The sequence below is a fragment of the Anser cygnoides genome, chromosome 2 (assembly GCF_040182565.1).
Source record: "Anser cygnoides isolate HZ-2024a breed goose chromosome 2, Taihu_goose_T2T_genome, whole genome shotgun sequence".
In the NCBI taxonomy this organism is placed as follows: Eukaryota; Metazoa; Chordata; class Aves; order Anseriformes; family Anatidae; genus Anser; species Anser cygnoides.
Window position 1 is genome coordinate 57499650 of NC_089874.1, and position 22603 is coordinate 57522252.

At 34.9% G+C, this 22603-nt stretch overlaps 1 protein-coding gene across 1 annotated transcript in view; it reads right to left on the minus strand.

Annotated features, from left to right (window-relative positions):
• The window catches only part of CNTNAP2 (contactin associated protein 2), a 1164016-nt gene that overhangs the window by 496668 nt on the left and 644745 nt on the right, over positions 1 to 22603 (minus strand). Inside the window, exon 9 of the mRNA XM_066992162.1 lies at positions 15497 to 15646. Within this exon, the coding sequence (XP_066848263.1) occupies positions 15497 to 15646 (150 nt within the window). The remainder of the gene's footprint in view (positions 1 to 15496; positions 15647 to 22603) is intronic.

The window sequence follows — 22603 nt, forward strand, 5'->3', positions numbered from 1 at the left end:
TACTAGAGAAATATGCTTGTTTTGAACTACAACAAAAATAGACAGGGGGAGGAACAACTCCATTAAGCTTCTAAATAGTACCTATGTTTTCCAGTACAGTTTTCCACAAGGTTTACCACTACAGAGAAATTAGTAAAAGCATTGCTATTGCAAGAATGGTCAGCTGTAGCACAGTCTTTCAGGGCTTCTTCATAAACTGAACTAAAGTACATTTTTTCTCAGGAGCAGTGAAAAGTTAGCCTGGACTGAGAAATATTTCTACATAAGGGCAGAGAGAGATGATGGAGTCAAAATGAAGCAAAAAAGGAACATGTTAAAGGAAACAATGGGGGTGGAAAAAAGGAAAAAGGAGGGATGAGAGATGTTAATTTAGGAGGTTTGGTGATAAGAAGTGTTTGCAGTGGCCTGCTGTATGTTCTCATCTACGTGTTTTTTGTTTGTTTGTTTGTTTGTGTTTTTTTGTTTTGTTTGTTTGTGGTTTTTTTGTTTTGTTTGTTTGTGTTTTTTTTTGTTTTGTTTGTTTGTTTGTTTTCCATCTCAAAGTCTGTTTCTCCTTCACTCTTCTGTGACTCAAGAATAATGAGCAAACTTCTAATTCTGGGCCATCATTAGCATCAATCTTTCCAAACCGCATATGAAAGTGTAATTTAAAAATTCAGTAAGGCAGTGTGTGCATGGTGTATGCTTACCTGAAAGTGAAGGTTTTTGACCTTCATCCAAAGAGAAAATAAAATTCCAGGTAATATGTTTTATATTTTAAACTTAATTTGTATTGATGTATGAAACTTGAAATCCCTGTTTTTGTGATTATAAGTACAAACATCCTGTCCCTCTTAAAATAAAAAGAAGCCGACAGCTCAGTGTGGATCTAAATTTTAGTGCCAGCAGTAATATGCTCTCGGTATGTACCCAACCAACGCGTGGGAGCTTTACGTTTTCATTTAGCTTTCTTAGAGATGAGAACACATGATAAACCTATCAGTGGTACCATCCCTCAACCTTTGCTGGCAGCCTGGGTGATAGCGCCTGCTTTACATTCAGACAGAAGACAAATTAGACTGCACTGTGCTCAGGCTTCATGCTCTCTTCTTGCAGCAGAAACCATTCATCTCTTCACTTTGACTGAGAGATACTGGGCAGTGTGCTGGTAAGAGGGGAGGAGGATGGAGTCAAAAATCAGGGAGGAGGGAAGAAATGTAGAAGGGAGAACAGCAGGAAAAATGCTGCCTAAGAAATTCAGGGCCTTATAACCCTAAGTGAAATATCCTGATAATGCATAGAGACAGAATACAAGGTGAAGGCACATTCTCAAAAATTCATTTCAGTTATTTAGAAATGAATGTGTTTCTAGAATCAGATTGACCCAGAGCATGAAGGGGAAGACATGACAAGATGCAGACTATAGCACACATTATCCAGCACATACCATCCAGACTTAGATTTAATTGGGAACAAGATGCCTGAATTCCTTGAAAAAGGATTTCTTCCTTCTTTCTTACTCTTTAGAATATAAACTGAATAATAATGAGTTAACTAAAAATAAAAAAAGAAGAAGAAGAAATTAAGATTGGAAAGACAGATTAATTAAGAAATTAACAACTGGCTGCTTCCAGCTTTAGATTTTCTTGTCTACACCCAGAAATTATTTGGCTACACTCTCCTTCTTCCACTTGTATTCCACATGTGCACAGACCAGCAATACTTGTGTCTGCAGAATTCAACATCTGCCATACATGAAAAGTTATTTTGCCTCTATTTTCCTTCAACTTCCACGACAAACTAAAATACAGGCTGCTTAAGAATAAAATTTATTTTTATCCTTCAGCTTTCAACTCTTACAGAAGGTAACTTATTTTTATTTATAAAATTGTGGAAATGCACAGTAAGAAATAAAACAATAAATACAATCTCTCTCTAATCACTATCCAACAAAATTTATTGTTTTGCCATTAACATGAAATTGAAGGACCATAAGTGGTGTGTATCTCCTCAATTACACTGGTACTGTAAACAAAGAAGTTGATTATACTGATCAGTAGATATATATATATTTATACGTTTTTTCTTCAATTTCTATGGGATCTAGTCTGTTTTGTTATCTATGCAGTGTTCTGATCACAGAGCTAAGCTCTTTTTGGTAATGCTTTAAGCAGTTAAATTAATTAAAACAAATGTTGAGTTTTCATATGATTCAAAGTAATGTTTTAATAATGGCATGCCTCTTTTCTCCCCTTAAATATTATTTCAAACATCTATCTCCAGCACTCTTATTTTGGCAATGATTCTATGAAATTTGGCAGCATCAGACATCACAGAGCCTAACTGTGAAACAATGGTGCATCCCTTCACAACTACTAAAATTAAACTTATTTCATTATTATGCTATATATTCATTGCAGCATATTTGATGTTTTTCATGACAGATACTACCACCTATCAGTTTCCAAATAAGATTTTGAATAGGTAAATATATAACTTTATGCCTCAAAACAGTTTAGAAGAATGGAAGAAATATAATTTTTGTTTTTCTATATACCTGTGTTTATAGGTTGTGAAATAATTAACCTGAAATATTGAAGTATATTGCTTTTCTTTTCTTTGTATACAATTGCTATTTCTTAGGCAGAAGAAGCTCTCAGGAAATTTTAGAATAACTTTTTTATTTTTTAATAATTTTAAAATAATTTTAAAATATATTTTTGTAATTCCCTATGGGGAATTAAAAAAAAAAAAAAAAGGAAAGAAAATTATTCTTGTCTATCAGTAAATCTCTTTCAATCTCTATCAGTACAAATCTTTTTCTATAATTTCAGTACTTTAACTGCTTTTTAACTACTTGTCAAAAATATATTAATAAGAAGGAAGATTCAGGAAGATATACTCTTGAAAGAGTATTCATTTCAGTGCATCTTCAAGGCATATTCTAGGATGTGCTCTTTATTCCTCATGCATAAAAGGATGAATCATTTATAATAACACTAGTATCAATGGCAATAACTGAAAATATTATTTGTATCATGTCATTCCCTCATAAATCTGAACTGATTCACAAATACCTTTTAAAGAAGACTTGCAATAAGTCTCTGAGATTATAATTTATCTAAATGGAACCCTAAGTAATTTATCAGAAGATACACATGCAACAAATTGCTTCCTTAGGAAAAAATAGTATTTTTTTTTCATAAAGGAGATCATAAAAATATTTATTTATTATAGGAAATTAGTTCTGAATTCCTTCAATGAGTAAATAAGTATTTAATTTTCAGTCTGCAGACATATTATATTAGCAATTAAGAGTTCATTCTATCTTGGTTTTGTCTGTAAGTCATGTAGTATTTTCACTGTTCTCTGATGGGGTCATTTATGTAACTAATTAATGTATCGCAAACTGGAAATCATATATAAACAAATATATATATATATATATATAATATAAATATATATAAATATAAATATAAACAAATATATAAACAAATATACATAAAATCATATATACGGATGCATTTTATGTTATTTATATGTATATATATTATATGTATATAATTATGTACTGTATATATATAAATAATCATACACATGTACTCTATGGAATTCACTATTTCTGTGAAGCACGTTAGATAAAAATCACAATTAGTCAACAGACACAATACAGAAGGAATCTGTTAAAGAAGAGCTATTATGAAACCTGATTTTAGTTTTGAAATAATAATAATAATAATAATAATAATAATAATAATAATAATAATTCTTGACTAAAACTATAAATAGCAGGGTGCATTAAATGAGGCACAAAAGTTTTGACAGAAGCACAAAACCAAAATAATATCATATCATTCATGCAGATTAAAGCTTTCACCTCACCATGTTAAATGGTTGGCCTGATGATATGAGAAGGGAAAAAGGAAATGGGATATGCTCATCTATTTTCAAGAAAATGTTTTATTGCTCTTTTTTACTATTATTTGTTCAACACATATTTTTATTGTAAAACCAACATGCATAATAATCTAATTTCTAATTAATTTTATTTTAAAATGATCTATGTAATTCATAGATTTGTTTTTTTTAACTTCCTCATCTACTTTTGTTACAAGTAAAGCTTTTTTGAAACAGTCTTGGGCTTATAGTACAGGCATAATATATGAACACACTATTTCACTGAGGATATCTTATATATAGTTTGCAGTCTTTTGAGATGTTGAAAGAGAATGAAACTGTAGATCAATAGGTTTAGAAAGGTAAGCTACAGTCATTATGATCCTTAGAGCAGTTAAACTCCACGGCTTTTCCTGAAAGTGCTGATAATCAGATTCTTCCTGCCCTTGCATTTTCTAAGAGCAGCAAAGCAGAAAATGGAGTGAGATGTGTAAATGAGACTAGTTTTGGAGAAGTTTCACATAAGATGATGGTTAAGAGAAAATGTTCTCTATCTCACACTCCAAAATTTAAAAAGATCTTGGGTAGAAACAATTTCCTTACAATCACCCTCAGTGTTGTCCTCACGTACTTGACAAGGGTTTTTTTGATTGTTTGTTTGTTTTGTTAGCACAGGAAAATTCTTGTTAGCATTGAAAGCCAAGTGGAGTCCTTACAGTGTTTTTCTTGATTAGAGGAACATATGTAAAGGGTGAAACATAAAGGCTAGGATAATTGCCTAGCAATAATGATACACTAAGAATACATTTATTATTAAAAATAGTTCTTAAATACATCTCTGTAAAGAATACAGTGGAGTCCAGAGTAACTGAAAGTACATTTCTATTAGCAATATTATTATGTATACAACAATTTCAAAATATATTGTTACAGATTTATTTTTTTTTTTCAGAGCAACTAATAAGATTTTTACTATAAAATTGACATGAAGATCATTAGTTGCTGTACTTTTCTTCTACCCTTCTAATCAAATGTAAATTTTGAAAAGGTTTTTATCAATTTTACATAACTAGGTGTCCTGGTTTTGGATGGGACAGAGTTAATCTTCTCCATACTTGCCGATATAGTGCTGTGCTTTGGACTTAAGATGAAACTAATGCTGATAACACATTTTAGATATCGCTAAGCAGTGCTTGCACTGAGTCAAGGACTTTGGCTTCTGATGCTGTGGGATTGGCTTCTTATGCTGTGGGATTGGGCTAGGGATGCACAGGCAGATGGAAGGGGACAGAACCAAGTCAGCTGACCCAAACTGACTAAAGAAATATTCCATACCATCTGATGTCATACTTAACAATAAAACTAGGGAGAGTGGACAGGGGGAGCTGCTGTTGCTCGGGGATTGGCTGGGCGTCAGTTGGTGGTGAACAATTGCATTTTTCATCACTGTTTATTATTATTGTTGTTGCTGTTGTTGCTATTACTTTTTTAATGTTACTTTTTAAATTGTCCTTTTCTTATTACATTGTCCTTATCTCAACTGATGAACTGATGAGTTCTTGCACCTTTATCTTGTTTTGATTCTCTTCCCCATCCCACTGCAGGGGAGTGAGCAAATGGCTGTGTGGTACTTAGCTTCTTGTCAGTTCAAACCACAACGCAAGGTCATTTCAGATGTCCGAATATTAATTTTACAAAATATGTATAAAAGAAGTCACTTTTGGGGGGACACATATCTACTGTGCTGCCTGAACATTACTGCAAAAGGCTTTGACGGAAAACTGTAAAGGCTTTCCATGGGGCACATTCTGGTTCCAATTTAAGAACTTCCCAGTTACCGATCCAAGCATGGAACAGAGACAGCAACAGAAAGTTTCAAATTTCAGGACATTCCTATGTGACATTCAGGAATTGTTTCTACAGGTAGATAGCGCTATCTATGGAGCTTTCTTCTTCATTTGAATATCAAAATGTTTAAGTGCTAGGAAAAATGGTTTAGGGTTCTCTATAAAATCAGGGTAGTTTTGTTGAATGCATTTTTAATGTGTATGTATGTATGCATGCACGGATGTGTGATGTCGTATGCCTATCCTAGTGGTTTATGACACATATCAAAAGTAGGAACAAGAATTACTATTTTTAAGACATTGATGCAAATGAGAATTTCAGTTACTAAATGATACATGGATACGACACAGTGATATTTTTCTATTTCTGGGTAATAGCATGAGATATGACTACAGGCTCATTCCTGATATTTGTAGAATTCCTGAAAAGATCACCTACTGCATTTATTAAGACCTGTCCTATTAGACTTTTGTTGAGGTCATAAATACAATAAAATCTATTTAAACATGAAAAAGGTACATATAACTGACAAAAAGAGCACTGCCATTCTCCTGCCATCCTCCAGAAGATTTAAGATTCATTTATTATTCCTCAGTGACCTTTCTTCAACACGCACCAAGCAAGGTATGCACCATTCCATCTCTTTACGTTACCTCAAGATCTTTCATCATTTTTCATCATATACAAAATAACTGTGAGTCATTAACAGCGTAAGTAGTGTTTACTAACACCATGGTCATTAAGGTATTTAAACAATAAAATGTGGGAAACTTTCTTTCTCGCTCAAGTTTTCTCTTCTCTTTTAGCTAAATTCTTAATAAGAGGCATATTAAAAATGCAATAAAAATGAAACAAGGAAAATCTTATCTATGGAGAACATGAATTGCACAGACAGTAAGTATAAATGAGAGTTCAAAAAGAAGCAAGAAGCTCAGATTTTGGGTGACCCATTCCTACAAATGAAAATTATGAGTATATTGGACCTACACATCTCTTCAAAATTCCATTCAGTTTGACTATGATGCCAGCAAAACCACAATACACCTAATTAAGTGAAAAGTAATGTATCCTAAAGCTTCCAATTCATTGGACGAAATATAAGGATTAAGTTTTAAAAAATTAATATTAATCTTTTAGAAAAAAAAAGATGATTTTAACGCAGAGATGCTTGTACCTACGTACATCATATGTAAAGCACGTAGAGAAAATGACTTGCGTAGTGTGGTCAATAAGAATAATGAAACTTAAATACAAGAAGGAAATGAAGTATTTTCAAATATTATCTCATGTATTTTGAGGTCTCATATACTTGGAAAAAGTTCTACAAGACACTTCAGCTGGGCTATCAGCCACATCACATTTTAGAGGAGCACCTTTTTAGAGGAGTATTCATAGAATCATAGGATATCTGAGTTGGAAGGGACGCACAAGGATCATTGAGTCCAACTCCTGGGTCCCCAAAGGACCACCTAAAATAATAAATAAATCAGATCATGTGTCTGAGAGCATTGTCCAAATGCTTCTTGAACTCTGGCAGGCTCCTTTGAGATAATTCAATTTCTAATTGAGATAAGGTGCTTCTCTATTGCTTCCTAACGTATCAGTCCCCGGCTCTTCTCTATCATTCAGGACTCCTTCCCCTACTAAATCCAGTTTAAAGTTCTGCCTATAAGTCCAGCCAGATTGTTATGTAGGACGCTCTTGTCCGACTTGGTCAGAAGAGCCCTGTCAGCTCTTGGTCTAGTGGTTTTGTGGTTAACTATCAATTCCCTCATATAGAGATCATCAATGTTTTGTATTTAGTACTTCATTACCAGAATACTGTCCACTCCAAATTAAACTCAAAGTAGACATACTATGGCCTTTTAAACAGGGCAATATGCTGGTTCCCGTCAAAAACCCACAGTGGAGAGTTATGGATCTCCAATGTGTTACCTCACACTGCTAGATATTATACAGGAAAATTCAATGCTTTGCTGATAAGAGAAAACAAAGAGGCAAATAAGGATTTGAATGATTGTTTCAGCTTCATAGTACAATTTTGCCAATTTATGCAGACAAATCAGCTCTAAGCTACTGACTGTGAGATTGAATGAAGTTCCTTCTTTGGAAAGAGATAAGTCCTTAAAATCTACTTCACGATTTACAAAAGCACCACTAATAAGTGTTCCTGTTAGAGTCCTAGACAGCTACTTCTTTACGATGCAATTTATTGTTTTCAGTGAAAGGTGATAATAACATTCTTGGATTTAGTAGACATGCAAGAATTTAATTGACTGCCTGCCCTAGACACAAAGAACTACCTGCAGTTTGCTTATATAGTAGAAGCACCAGACAGTAATTATAAATTTAATTGGTATTTCAGTCAGGTTTCTTATGTGAGCCAGTATTTACAACCAGCACTGAGACCTATTCTTAGCTCAGATTATATACGTCAGAAGCAAGTTCCTTACCAGTATAACTATTTTTTCTCTATCTCCCATTTTCACAAACATATTTTTGTGAGTTCTGGAATGTATCCTGATATTGTCTTCCTGTTACATATTTATAACTCACTAAACTAGATTTCCAAAATTATTCACATTCATAATTATATACAGAAGTAAATTTTCTGAACACAAAAGTCATCTGTCTGTCACCAGAATCAGTGGCCTGTAGGCAACTTCTTGCATAGTGGTGTGTTTTTTTTTTGTTAGTTTGTTTTTTACAATAGTAATAGTTGTTTAATTATACCCTTAAAAAAGTGAAATGAAAAAATTTGGCTCAAGTTTAGAGAGGGTTGGAGGAAAAGGGGAGACTGACGTAGGTTCTATCATTTTAAAGAAGAGAATCACTAATACTACTATATATGGAAAGTCCACTCAGAAACACTGACATGCCAAGAAGATCGGTAAGTCACTTTCTAAAACAAGAAAAGGCTCTGAAAACAATATAGTCTATCGATAGTAGTAGGAATTTAGCTTAGCTTTTTTGTGTGTGTGTGTGTATGTGTAGTTGAATTGTGATTGATTGTTGATTGACAATAGGCACATTCATACATCTAGAAGCAGAACCATGATGCCGTGCAAAACAGGTTAAGTCATTGATACGCTATGTCATTATTAATTATAATTCTCCACTATTTAGCATTGTGATTATTTTCAAACACTGGGAAAAAATATGTGCTTATTGTTCACAATTCAATTCAGCTGAGACAGACATGTTTACGATTCTTAATGCCATCAATAGACTACATTATTTTCAGTGTTCTAAAAACATATAGTCCTTATTAGTACTGCCTAGCAATTAATACTGGCTAGCCTTCCCAATATTCACTGTCTGTTGAATACCCTCTCTTTCTTCCTGTAGGAAAAATGTCCAGCTACTGCAGCTGAAAACCTGCATCTTGACCTACTAAGGTATCAGCAAAAGAGACATATAGGAGGGCATAAGTTTCATTGCCACTTTGGAGTGTCTTTCCAGTAGGTCACTTCTGAGTCTCCACCAGATATTTCTTTCTCCATTTTTTTCTCTTTTAGAAGAAGAATTATTTACTTCTACAAGTCCTTTCTTTTCCCTATGGAATCAGAGCTATACAATGTAGGGTATTTCCTCTATTTGTAAATAAATTTTCTGTAACACTCAGGGACTTGATAGCGTTTGCTTCTGACTGAAACTTAGGCAATGATACGACTACTTACTTAGTGGAAAAGGAAATCAATCTTATATAGACAGAATTAGAGACAATAAAGTTCCACTTACTCCTTCCCAGGTCAATGCATTTTATTCTGTATTACACGTTTTACACGTTCTTTTTTTTTTTTTTTCACATCTTGTTGTTTGGTCTTTCTTGGCTTTAAATGTCAATAAGAGAAAATAAAGTCAATTGAAATTTATTTATTTATTTATTTATTTATATCTGCTGCACACAGAAATTTACTTTAATGATTTCAGGAAGGGGGAGAGTAAAATGAAGCTAACAAGATTCAGTTCCTTCTTTTTTTTTTTTTTTGAAAAACTTCCAGATATATACACTGTGATGAATATCTTCATATTAGCAAGACACTGATGTTGTATAACAAGGAGAGTACACTTGAAGACTTCATTCATGCATTTTTCAGTGAGCAGACATTTCTCATCTCTAATAAGCCTTTGCTCAAAAGCTGAAGTTATTCCAGCAAGACTCATACTCCCATATATCCATTCCTAAACTCACATTATCAAACATTTGGTCTTGTATTTGCTTACACAGAGTATCAGATTCCTGCCTGCACTTTTTCTTCAGGACATCCATCTACATCCAGCATTTCTGTTTGTACTGTTGTATGCAAACATGTTGGTGGATTGATGTATTATAACATCACCAACAATATTCTTGACATTCCTGAAAATTAATCAAAGTATGTCAACATTATTTTATCTGGTTTCATATGTCTAACATTCAAACAAAACTATAAATGATGAAAGGTATGAAACTCAAGAGTTAATTGGCAGCGTTGATCGATTTCACTTTCTTCATTTCTTTCAGATGCAAACAATAAGTATGCTTTCAGCTGTTTCAGTGTTCATTGTGGAAGAGAGCAGATGAGATTATCAAGAATTTGAATTATGTATTAAATTGCAGAGAGAGATTTAGATGCCTACAATTGCCTGTGTTTACTTTTATTATTTATTAATTGTCTAAATGTAACAGTGAAGACAAATGAAGATCCAAAAAGAAAAAAGAAAAAATAGGTAAACAAAACCAATTCCCTGTTTTACTCAGGTAAATTCTGCATATTTGCATTCTTTGCTCATCTATTGACTTTAAAATGTTCTGGATTTAACAGTCCAAAGCAAGATGGCTGCTAAAAAGTATAGTCCGTTCCAACTCTTGATATCTGATAATACTTGTAATTCAGATGATCTGAGTGCTTTTGAAGTCCCAGTGATACTACCGAGGAACCATGACTGTAACAACTGCTAATGACTGACTCACACAATGATAACAATGGGTAGCTTGATAAAAATGTAGGCACACCACCCAAAGACTTAGGTTATAGTTGATAGGTTTTAAGAAAGGAAGATTTACACAGAAAAGCACCACATATGTGAAACGGAGGAAGGTGTTTTTTCTATTTTGCTTGACTTCTCTCTCCCCACTCTTCCTTCCTTTCCTATAATTCTGTAGGATTTTAGAGCAACGCAAATTTCAGAAACGAATTCTATTCCAGGAACAAGACTCCATCCAGAGCACATTTTGTACAGTCGTACAGAAAGGAAGTTACTATATGCCACAAACAAGTGCCTCATAGGAAATTTACTACATAGTCCATACATCTTTGCTTGTCAGAAAAAGGAGCGCAGTGGATTGACAGATGCTTACTGCATACCTTTTTTCTCACTGAAGATTCACCTCCCCAAACAGAAAACTCTCACATTTTAAGCCCGTGAAATTGAAGATGGAAATGAGACACAATTAAGATGAAATGCTCTAAGAAACAAGTCAAAATTATGTCTCTAATCAACTATTTCCTCTGGGCCCTAGGCTATTAGGTAGTTAGGTGCAAGCTTAAGATGCCTCATAACAGCTCCTTATCTCCAACAGTATAAATTAGGACTTGTTTTAACTTTCCAATTCACTTTCTCTACTCTGACTTCTTGTTTTATGCATATAATTGGAAACAAGAAAGAAACGTCATTCTCTAGAGGTAGGAAAAGGAAATTCACTTCTTTCCCAAAACCCAACTTCAAGACAAGACAGAGAAGAAAAACAAAAACAGTGAGGAGAGAAGAGTTATACAGAAGGGTAATGGGCAGTTAGCACCCACTCTACCAAATACAACAGCACACATTCACACAGTCTACGGAAATACCCCATCTTTGGCATAACTTCCTCTAGCTCAGACTTGAATAAAACATCTTCACTGTCTGTCCCCTGTCAGGATCTTAGTAGTGCTGGGAGACAGCACAGGAGAGGCACAAAGGAATTGAAAAAAAATAAAAAAGACTGTATCCGTACTGAAAATGATTTATTCTCTAACAGAGAAATGGAGAATCCTCTTATGATTTACTGCTGTGTTTTAAAACTGTAAAAGTTTCAAACCTAGTTCTGTGGGAAGAAATCACAAAAGATTCTGATTTACACATCTCCTTTATTCAAATATTAATTACTGTACAAGTTGTAAAACAACATGTCAACAACAAGCATTTCTGTGCAAATAAAGGAACAAATTGAGGAATAACTGGAACACATTTAGGAATAAGTTCTGAGTGAAAATGTGATTTCAGAGAGTGTCAGTCAGGTCTGCTTTCTCCAAAAGGCCAACACTGCTGAAAATTACAGGCCCAGTATACTTCTCCGTGTCCAAACCAGATACTCTTGTTAATCCATTCAGTGTCTACACCATATTCAACTTTTCCTTACTATACCCAGATGCATGTACAGAGAGAGGGAGAACTCTGACTTACAGGCTTGTTCCTGCCTGTTCTAAAATTTCTAATGCCAAAAAGCAATTTACAACCATCCTGGGTCTCTACATTCCCCCTATTTATTTATATTGTTATGTAGGACTTGATCATAATCAAGTTCTCGTCAAAATGCTATGAATCAAATGAAGGATTTTTTCAGACATCACTGTGAAATCTGTGGTTTTTCTCTTATGCTGTAGTTATCTTCACAGAACAGGTCTATCTAATGTTTGCCTTACTACTTTGAAGCAGTACCCATTTTACTTTTCTCTTTAAATTCTCCAAGGTATACGTGCAACAATATTGCACTGCATTGCTGAAATGCAACCATTAAGCTTTTGTTCAGCAAAGACATCACCACTGCATATAGTATGTATTTGCTATATTGACACTAGGAGACCATAACATAAATAGAGACACTTATTTTGAAGTCAGTGTAACGGAAAATTTGGAGAACACAGCATTTGCATACATGTGGTATCCCTTTCAAGGATGAAATAAGAGAATTGACATCAGAAGAGTATATGCATTCAGAGAATTCTAGAAACGCTGTACAAACTCTCCAAACATGTATTTAATGGACTGAGCTTTCTCAGCATTTTGTAAAATCAGGAAATATAACATTGAGATGGGATGAATATCATAACATTACTATGTTTAAAGATGGTCAGTTAACTTTTGCATTTGTGACAAATGTTTGAATTTTAATATGCAAAGTTTAAATAGTCATAATACCCTTAACTATTATACTCAGATCAAAGAAACCTCTGGATTTCTATTCATACTGAAAATTTATAATCATCAAAGAATTGATCATTCTTTTTGCTATCCATCTGGCAAAAGCAGTTTACAAAAACAAATATGTGAACCTCTGAATTCAAGAGGCAGTTGTCCCTTCCCTAACCACTTATGCATATTTGCAGAAAAAAGTATTTGACAGATTGTTATCTGAACTTACCTTTAAGTTTAATGAAACTAATTAAAACCCTTTATTTGGTGACAATTATGAAGTTTTACAAAGGTTTGAAGTTCCCAACTTTTCTCACTTCTTCATTCTTTTCTTGCAAGTATTATATATTAGCAACCATAAATTGAATGCTAATATAGAAAAATATAAGGAGGAACACATACACTATAGAAGGAAATAGAAGAGCAATACTTTAACATCCTAAGATGCAGATTGTGAATACAAAGATTAAGTTGCTGTTATGAATAAAGAAAACTGACTTTAAGATGCAAGTGATTTCTAATCAACAGATATATATAGCAAAATAACAAACTTGTATATGCATATAGGAATGTTTATGGGAGTATACCAAAATAAATGGGTTCCTCAGATCTAAGTCAGAAATAAAGCTTTCTCAGATTCACAGCTTGAGACAGTTAAAATGCAAAAGTGCAGTGTCACAAATGCAGACTCCTTATTTAGAAATAAAAGGGGATATGAAGGTTAGGACACTGTTATCCTTTTGATATATTTTCAGAAGAGCTTTCAGGTTATAAACGATAATGAGGAAAACAAAAAACAAAACAAAACAAAACAAAACACCACATAGCTTATGCAAAGGGACCACAGATCTCAGTGAACAGATGTGGAAATGACATTTCAGAGAATTCATGATTGACTTGCATGTCACACTAAAACATCTACATGTACACTTTTTTAATGAAGGATGGTGGAATTATAAAGTACAGGCCAACAACTTCAAGTTCAGATTTCAGAATCCAACTGAAATTACAACAAAGCAACCTGCAATTTGACTTAGAAAAGGATATAAAAAAATGGCTAGAGAAACTACAAAATCTATCCCTCACAAGCCAAAGAGAGAAAAGGCATTTCAGAAAAAAATCTCTCTCAGTGTCTCTCCAGAAATGTAATAGTGTTCTGGGGAGTTTGCCTATCAAAATTAACAGAATATCACTGAAGATACTATGTATGGCATTTCTTTTCATTTTGTTCTGTGTATGCTTAATAACTTCATTTAATCTGAATGTCTTAGACAGTTCTGACAAAGTGACAGCATTGTGTTTTGATGAGAAAATTGAAAGGCTTTAGCATGTTGCAATTCTTTATGCTAGAATTTTTATCAGAGTCAGTATGCTAAAAAAAAAAAAAAAAAGAGAGAGAGAGTGAGAGAGAAGAACCTATTCAGGACGTTAGCTGACTTAAGGACATTGTAAGGACATTGGAAAAGATGGATGTTGCAGCAACAGAGAAGTTCACCTTTTGTGACAGATCAACTTTAAACTGGTAATATTTGCCTTAGACTGCATTATCATCATTGCTACAGTGTTTCCTGGAAGTGTGGTATCAGTATCTGCAAGACTAGAATCTATTTTTAATTAGCTATGTTAGTTTGTAACATTATTTAAACACTAATTTCTACGTGTATTTTTAATGATTCAACTGATAGGAGATAATGAAATGAGAATAACCTTGAAAGGATTCTTTCCCTTTCTACTTACAGTACTTCATATCTCAATAACCTTTCTATTGCTTGTTAAGACTATTTATAGTACTACATTTGCATTTTATTTTGATTAGCCGTGTTTGAAAAAATCAGTTTTTACAACACTGATAAATTCTACTTTCAAAATTTGTGTTATCTGTCTAAAGGTTTAATGTGCAACCTCACATGTGTGGAACACTTCAAAGGTACAGCTTACAACTCTTTTTTGATCTTAGCATTTGCTCTCACAAAGAATTCTGGTTGAATAAAGACTGCAAGTCATTACTGAATTGGATGTTTAAAACAAACCTGGCTAGAAGTACAAATATAATAATTGTACAAGAGTTTAAAAACTCTTAACAACCTTCCTCTATAAGATAGCAGTGTATCAAATATATTCAAGCCATAATCTGAAAGAACTCTTTTTTGGTGTATGCACTATTAATGGACAGAAATACTGAGAAATGTAAGGCTTCAATTTATGAAAGCACTCAACTACTCATAATCACAACAGCTCTTAAAAAATGAGCAAATTGTTAAGACCCATACTGAACAGTGATATTTTTTTGTCTTCAAGATTCCAAATTTGAAAAGATAAGCTTATCTCTCTTCTCAGTGCCATTTAATTAGACTACTAATATTGGGAAGTTCCCTATTCAGAGAATGGTCTCTGAAATATTCAGGGGAGATCTGGGAAATCACTTTAAACTGGATTATCTCTTGCACATTATTTTTCAGGGTTTCTTTTGCAAGGACAAGGAGGTGTAAAAGATTCTTAAAAGTAAAATTAAGCTTAGTATTATTATTATTTTTATTTTTTTTTGACAAGCAGCACCTAGCCATTTTAAAAGAGAACAGAACTATAAGCAGATTCTGTTCTGATATTTTTTTACCTCCATAGAAATACTTCTCTCCAGTCTTAACTTGCAGAGGGCTGTTTGTTCGCACGGCTGAAGCTTCATCTCCATCAATGGTGAGAACAGCAAAATTTTCTTTAGCTAGGAATCGAACTTCATGCCACTGCCCATCATTGAGACCAGAGCCTATGAAGAACAGAAAACATTGGAATATTTTACTTAGTGCAATATTTATTGTCTGTAAGTGGTTAGTGTGTCTCTCCCAAGCTCATAATGTAATTTCCAATGTAGCCTACTTCAGAGATGAATTAATTTTAGTGATAATGAGGTGCTATTTTAAAGTAACTATTACCAAAAAATTAACATTATCATCATAAATACAAGTCTTGCAACTACTAAACTGTTCATTTTGTCAGGTATAATTATTTCTAAATATACATGTTATCGCTCACCTTACCCTTCAAAAGGCCATATTCCATATTTTACTAATGAGGAATATCTCTTAATTGTTTCTATGACCAGGTTTAAAAGGAAAATACATTGATTAAACCATTTAATTATAGCCAGTAACAAGCCCACACAGGGCATATTATGCTTGTGATTGCTGACTCTATCAAAAGCCAGATATTTCCAGTAAAAAGGAAAGAAAAAAGAGGAAGGGAAAAGACTCATGTGGAAGGTGAGTTCACAAATAATGCTCTCATTGAGATGTGGCATTAGTCACAAAGCCATTAGAAAAACAGCAAAAGTCTACCAAAAACCTGAATCTTAGGGGAACATCATCCTATACTGACAGCACTGATGTACATGGATCTGTCCATTCACTTTTAAAAAACAACAGGACTTAAATATTTTTTCATTGTCTTCAGCACGTGTCAGGAAGCAATTTTGCCTAGCATATTAAGCTGGCATTTAAGATCAGCAAAAGAGTATTGGCTTGTTCTCGTCATTATTTTGCAGGTAGGTTTGGTGATGTCAGCAAATAAGTAGCAAATACTCTAGTAAAAGCAAATTCCAAATCATAGCACCTCTTTAAAACAACATTTTTTCTCCACCTAGATAAAGGTGCTTTCACCTTAGCAAGCTGTACTTTAGAATCATAAAATCCTAGAATATGGAATATTGGAAGGGATCTACACGGATCATCAAATCCAACTCCTAGATCTGCATGGGACCACCCAATAATCAGACCATTTGTATGACAGCATTGTCCAAAGGCTTCTTTGAACTTCAGCAGGCTTGGTGCTGTGACCACTTCCCTGGAGAACCCAATCACCATCTCAGTAAAGAACTTTTTTCCTAATATCCAGCCTGAACCTGCCGTCTCAGCTCCATGCCATTCTCTTGTGTCCTATCACTGGTCACCAGAGGGGAATCCAGCACCTGTCCCTCTGCGCCCCATTGTGAGGAAGCTGAAGGCTGCCATGAGGTCTCCCCTCAGTCTTCTCCAGGCTGAACAATCCAAGTGACTTCATCTGCTCTTCACCATTTTTGCAGCCCTACTTTGGACACTGTCTTATAGTTTTAAGTCCTTTTTATACCATGGTGCCCAAAACTGCACACAATATTAAAAAGGTGAGGCCACACCAGCAGAGCAGACTGGGACAATCACTTCCTTCCACCAGTTATTAATGCTGTGCTTGATGTACCCCAGGACACTGTTGGTCCTTTTGGTTGCCAGGGCACGCAACTCATATTCAACTTGCTGTCAACCAAAATGCCCACGTCCCTTTCTGAGGGGCTGCTCTCCAGCCTGTCATCCTCTGGTCCGTACCTATATCTAGTGTTGCCCCTTCCCATGTGAAAAATCCGGCACTTGCTTTTGTTAAACTTCAGATTGTTGGCAGTTGCCCAACTGCCTGATTTGTCAAGATTTCTCTGCAAGACATCTCTACCCCTAACGGAATCAACAGCTCCTCCCAAATCAATATTATAGGAAAACTTACTCAATATACCTTTCAGTCCTACATCCAAGTCATTTATGAAAACTTAGCCAAAATAAACCACAGTGTAATGCAATATGCTGTTTCTGAAATTAAAGGGGATGTGTAATATCAGCAGAAGTATAACGGAAGACAAAATTTCAAAATATTCCAAGGAGTGTCATCTATGAACAAGGAATAATGCTCATGGCAAACAGGTATACCTAGACATTTAATGATTTTTTTATTTTATTTTTTTCCACATGCTTCTATGTGTTTAAGATACAAGATCAAGTACTCATACAACACAGAAGCTGTTATATATTGGAATATTCTTGGAATATTTATTAGTGTGAATAAAAGTGGCATATGCCTCTTAAAAATGTATCAGTAAGAAATGTTTCTGCCAGAGCTTATTCAGTCTAGTGTAGGAAGAGATGAAAGAGCTAATATACTAAACATGAGTAAAGCTTTCTTTCTATTTGTGAGCTGCTTTTTCATTTTCATTATATTTGGCAAGCAAATAAGAAACAGAAAAACATTTTATTTCAACCAACACAAAATTATTTTCTACGGACAAACTCAGAAAGGAAAAGGAAGAAGATATGCTGTTTTATAGAGTTCCAAGACAAAATTTTGACAGCATATTTATTCTATTACAACTGAAGTTTATTACATCATAGTTAGAATCCCCATTTTACATCTTAGGATGACCTATCAAAAAAAAAAAAAAATCCATTTCGGTTTTATCAAATTGTTGCCCTGAACATTGTGGCCCTGAACTCAATAACAATGAATAGAGACTTCCGGACAAAATTAAATCTTTGCTATTAAAACACAAGGGATGAAAATGGTAGCACACGCCGTTCATTCATGAGTCTACAGGGAAGTATGTTTAAAGCATTCCTTGGATAGGGGAATATTACAGAAACAAAACAATAGCCTGTGAGGAAAAAAAAATGCATTGGTGTACCTTGTACCATAATTCATATTATATCCAAGGATAAGCTTTGGTACCTTGACAAACTGTAGCTAGAGAAATTATGTCACACTTCTAGTGAGTTCTAAATATGTGTCTCCCAAAAGTACTGAAATGTCACTAGTTTTCTCCTGCTTCTGTACTGATGTTTCAGCGTTGTCTGATGTATTTACACAAAAAATGTCTCTCCAAAAACGCTGACTTTTCCCACTTTTATGGACACTTCTTTTCATGCTTTTATAAATTTTTTTGAGATTGTTAACCAAATAGATAAAACTTTTCAGCCCATTTAAACAGAATTAGATATAAATATACATACAACACTGGGTGCAGGTGCCCAGGCAATGTCAGGGGGCTGCCAGGCCGCTCTGTGAGGCGAGGCCTGGCCTGCCCCATACTGGCTCCAGCGGCCCCACCACAGGGCCCGGCTGAGCCCCTCGGCCACGGGTGGGCTCCTCGGGGACAGCGGAGCTCAGCAAGGACCAAACACTGCCCGGCAGTGAGGAAAGGAGTGCGAGAAGCAGCCCTGCGAGCAGCCAGGACAGGAGGTGCTCCAGGCGCCCAGCAGAGCTTGCCCTGCAGCCCCTGGAGAGCCCAGTCTGGAGCAGGGGAGAGGTGTGAGGAGGCAGGGGCGGCATAGCGGAGCTGCTGGGAGTGACTGCAGCCCTGCTCCCCAGCCAGCACCACAAGCTCACTAGCACCACTCTAAAAAAAATGAATCATTCCCATGACTCAAGGAAAGAACCAGGCAGGGGGAAGGTGAACCAGCGGTGCAGATGGATCTGCTGAGCAGATTGAATGGAAATCAAAGTATGAGGAGAGATACAGGTTACCAGCAAAGTCTAATGCCATGCAGACAGAACTTTGTGTGCACAGCATTTATCAAAGTATACTAAGGAGACACACTGCTGCCTGTAAGCTGCCTGTTAGAGGCATGATTGGAGAAGCACTGTATTAAACTTATTTACCCCTATAAGTTAGTATTGTTTCTGCTGGTTTCTGAAAGATCACACAGTTTCTATTTTTGCATTTTGCACTTTATTGACTTTAAAATGACAAGTTAAGACTGTCTTCTTCTTACCTGGATATATTAGCCATCCTCACGGAGCTTTACAATATGACAGTAACATTCCCAACTCTTCCATCTCAAAGTTGGCAGAAAAATTCAATCGCAATTTTGCATTTGCTTATTTTTTTATTGATAATAATTTTCCATGGAGTTTACTGATGGATGCTAATAAAGATTGCTCATCAACTCTCAGTGAGTACTCACTATTGTGTTTACAGAACAGCATTCCCCACTGGTGTAAGTAAGAACACCTTTTTTCTCTGCCATGCTTTATCCGTTTTATATGCCTGTGTTTTAGAACCAGTAGTGTTAATTTCCCTTTCTTAATGTGGTAATGCTCTGTTGCAGGGACTTAGTTATTGTGATAGATAGCATATGGTCCCATAGAGGATAAGTTTGTATAGATGCATGACCTATTTTTATTGTAATATTTTATTAAATAGTTTATATGTACTGCAGAATTATTTCTATTTGGACTTTAAAAAAAAAAAAAAGCCAAGCTTAACTGAGATTTTTCTGCAAACAAAGACTGAATATTCAGAATAGAATATGGCTCTATTAAAGAATTTTCTGTTTTTACGTATGTAATGGAGAACATCCCAAATTCAAAATGATCATTTCTCATTACAGTTTAATTTCTCTTATCTGAGCTGATACATATATTTATTTGCATTCATTTCATCTTACTGTAGCTTTCTGGTATACAAATTGAGGGGAAAAAAAAAGAAATACATACTGCTAGCACCACAAATTCCCTGCTCATTTCTGGAAAAGCTGGTTTCATATTCAAATTTTAGAATGTTAATGAAATGCATTCTCCCTATCTCGGATTTCTATTTAAATAACATTATTTTAAAAGTAGGACTCTTGAGGTAAGCACTTTGATTGAACAAGAAGAAACAGATGTTTTGCTTATTACAGACATGGAGGAAGGACTGTATTCATGAATACCTAAAACTACAAGAGTTTAATACATAATTGACAACGTAGATACCGTCTATTTGAGCTATGTCTCGAAGAAAACTGTAGTAGTAAAAATCTTAAATTCTTAAACAATTAATCTTGTGAGATAAAATCTTCCTGTAAAAGTTACCGACCCATTCAGTAGTTACTAATGAGTGCCAGATTATTGTCTGCTAATATAAATGGACAAAATTCTTCTGAAGTCAACAGCATAACATCTGCTACATCAGAACAGAACCTTGTCATAATTTTGATGTGACCAACATGTAAAATTCAGTTAAGAGATTTAATGTTTAAGAATAAGACGCAGGAAGAATAGTACCATTAGCACCCCATGAAGCACTGAAGCAATGTGAGACTATGCTGCTGCACACACCTCTTTAGTTTTTACTACTGTAGTAAATATTTTATGCTGTAATTTCTTGTAAAATCTACTGGGAGATGAAACCTAGGAGTAAATTCTTATAAATTCTATTCTGGAGACAGCTGAACAGAACAGGATGCAGATACACATACAAACCTCAGAGGTGCTAGAAACAAGGCGGCTTTCTTGGGTATTCAGCAATAGCTGTGTGGATTTCCTGAAATCCAGAAATCCTGAAGTCTGTTCAAAGTTTCTTTGCTGATGGCAAGACCTGCTCTGTCTGAAGCAGAAGACAGAGGAATTGATTTGACTGCAACTTCTTTCAGTTTAGCCAGACATCATGTTTCATCTGAAGATGGTGTTCTAGTTGCTATTTCTATCTAACCCCTCACTAATTCAGTACAACTTTGCACCAGGATTTCTGACTATAAGAAAATGAGCCAATAATATTTTGAAACATTCACTTGTGTTCAAATATACAGGATTTAGTGTATTGATAGTCAACTGAGAAAAAACAAAACAAAACAAAAAAAAAAAAAAAAACAAACAAAAAAACCACAGGATGTTATTTCAAGAGCTGTGCTTTTCTGTGTTTCGATAACCATATTTTTTAAACTGGAAAGACAAATCCATAGCTATTGCAATGGTAATGCTTTAGATAGTTTATAGAATAAACTAACTATATAACTCTGTTTCAGGATATGATTCAGAAAAGTCTTTTACTTTTTTTTTTTATTATTATTTATTCATTTTTCAGCTATCCAAATGATCAGTAAGCTACGTTAAGTAGCAAATGAAGTCCTCGAAGGGATCTTAATGGTGTAAAACCCTGTTTTCCAGCAAAACCAAAACAATTAGGACAAATTTTGTCCTCACGTATGAGTCCAGAGGTATTTTAGAGGTATTTTTTTAAGATCAGTTATTATGAACATGACAAGTTTTTGCCCATCAGTGACATTTTGTTTATACTGAGTTTTCTCTTTAAGTTAATGCCAAAGAAAAAGATGAAGATTTGGCATTGCTAGTCAGTTGTGGGAAGTGACTGTCCCACTCTGCTCTGCGCTGTGCGGCCTTACCTCAAGTACTGTGTGCAGTTCTGGGTACCATAGTACAAAAAGGACATGAAACATTTGGAGAGTGTCCAAAGGAGGGCTATGAAGATGGTGAAGGGCCTAGAGGGGAAGACATATGAGGAGCGGTTGAGGTGACATGGCCTGTTCAGCCTGGAAAAGAGGAGGCTGAGGGGAGACTTCATCGTGGTCTACAGCTTCCTCAGGAGTGGGACTGGAGGGGCAGGTGCTGATCTATTCTCTTTAGCGAACAGTGATAGGACCCACGGGTCTGGAGTCAAGCTGCAACAGGGGAGGTTCAGGCTGGATATCAGGAAGAGGTTCTTCACCGAGAGGGTTGTCGTGCACTGGAACAGGGAAGTAGTCACTGCACCAAGCCTGTCGGAGTTTAAGAAGTGTTTGGACTGTGCACTTAAGTCGCATGGTCTGAATTTTTGGGTAGAACTGTGTGGTGCCAAGAGCTGGACTCAATGATTCTTATGGGTCTCTTTCAACGCAGGATATTCTATGATTCTATTCTATGATTCTAAGATTTAGATTTAAATATGACTGTAGCCTTGTTTATATAGAATATATATTAAAAAAAACAACAAAAAAAAGGAACAAACAAAAATCCAAACCAAATCAACCATCAACAACAAAACAAAACAAACAAACAAACAACAACAAAGAAAAAAACTAGGTCATTTTACTATTTCCATAGTTGATACTATTCAACGCTGAACAGAAAATAAAGTGAATATATATGATTGCAATGCTGCAGACTATCACGTTCA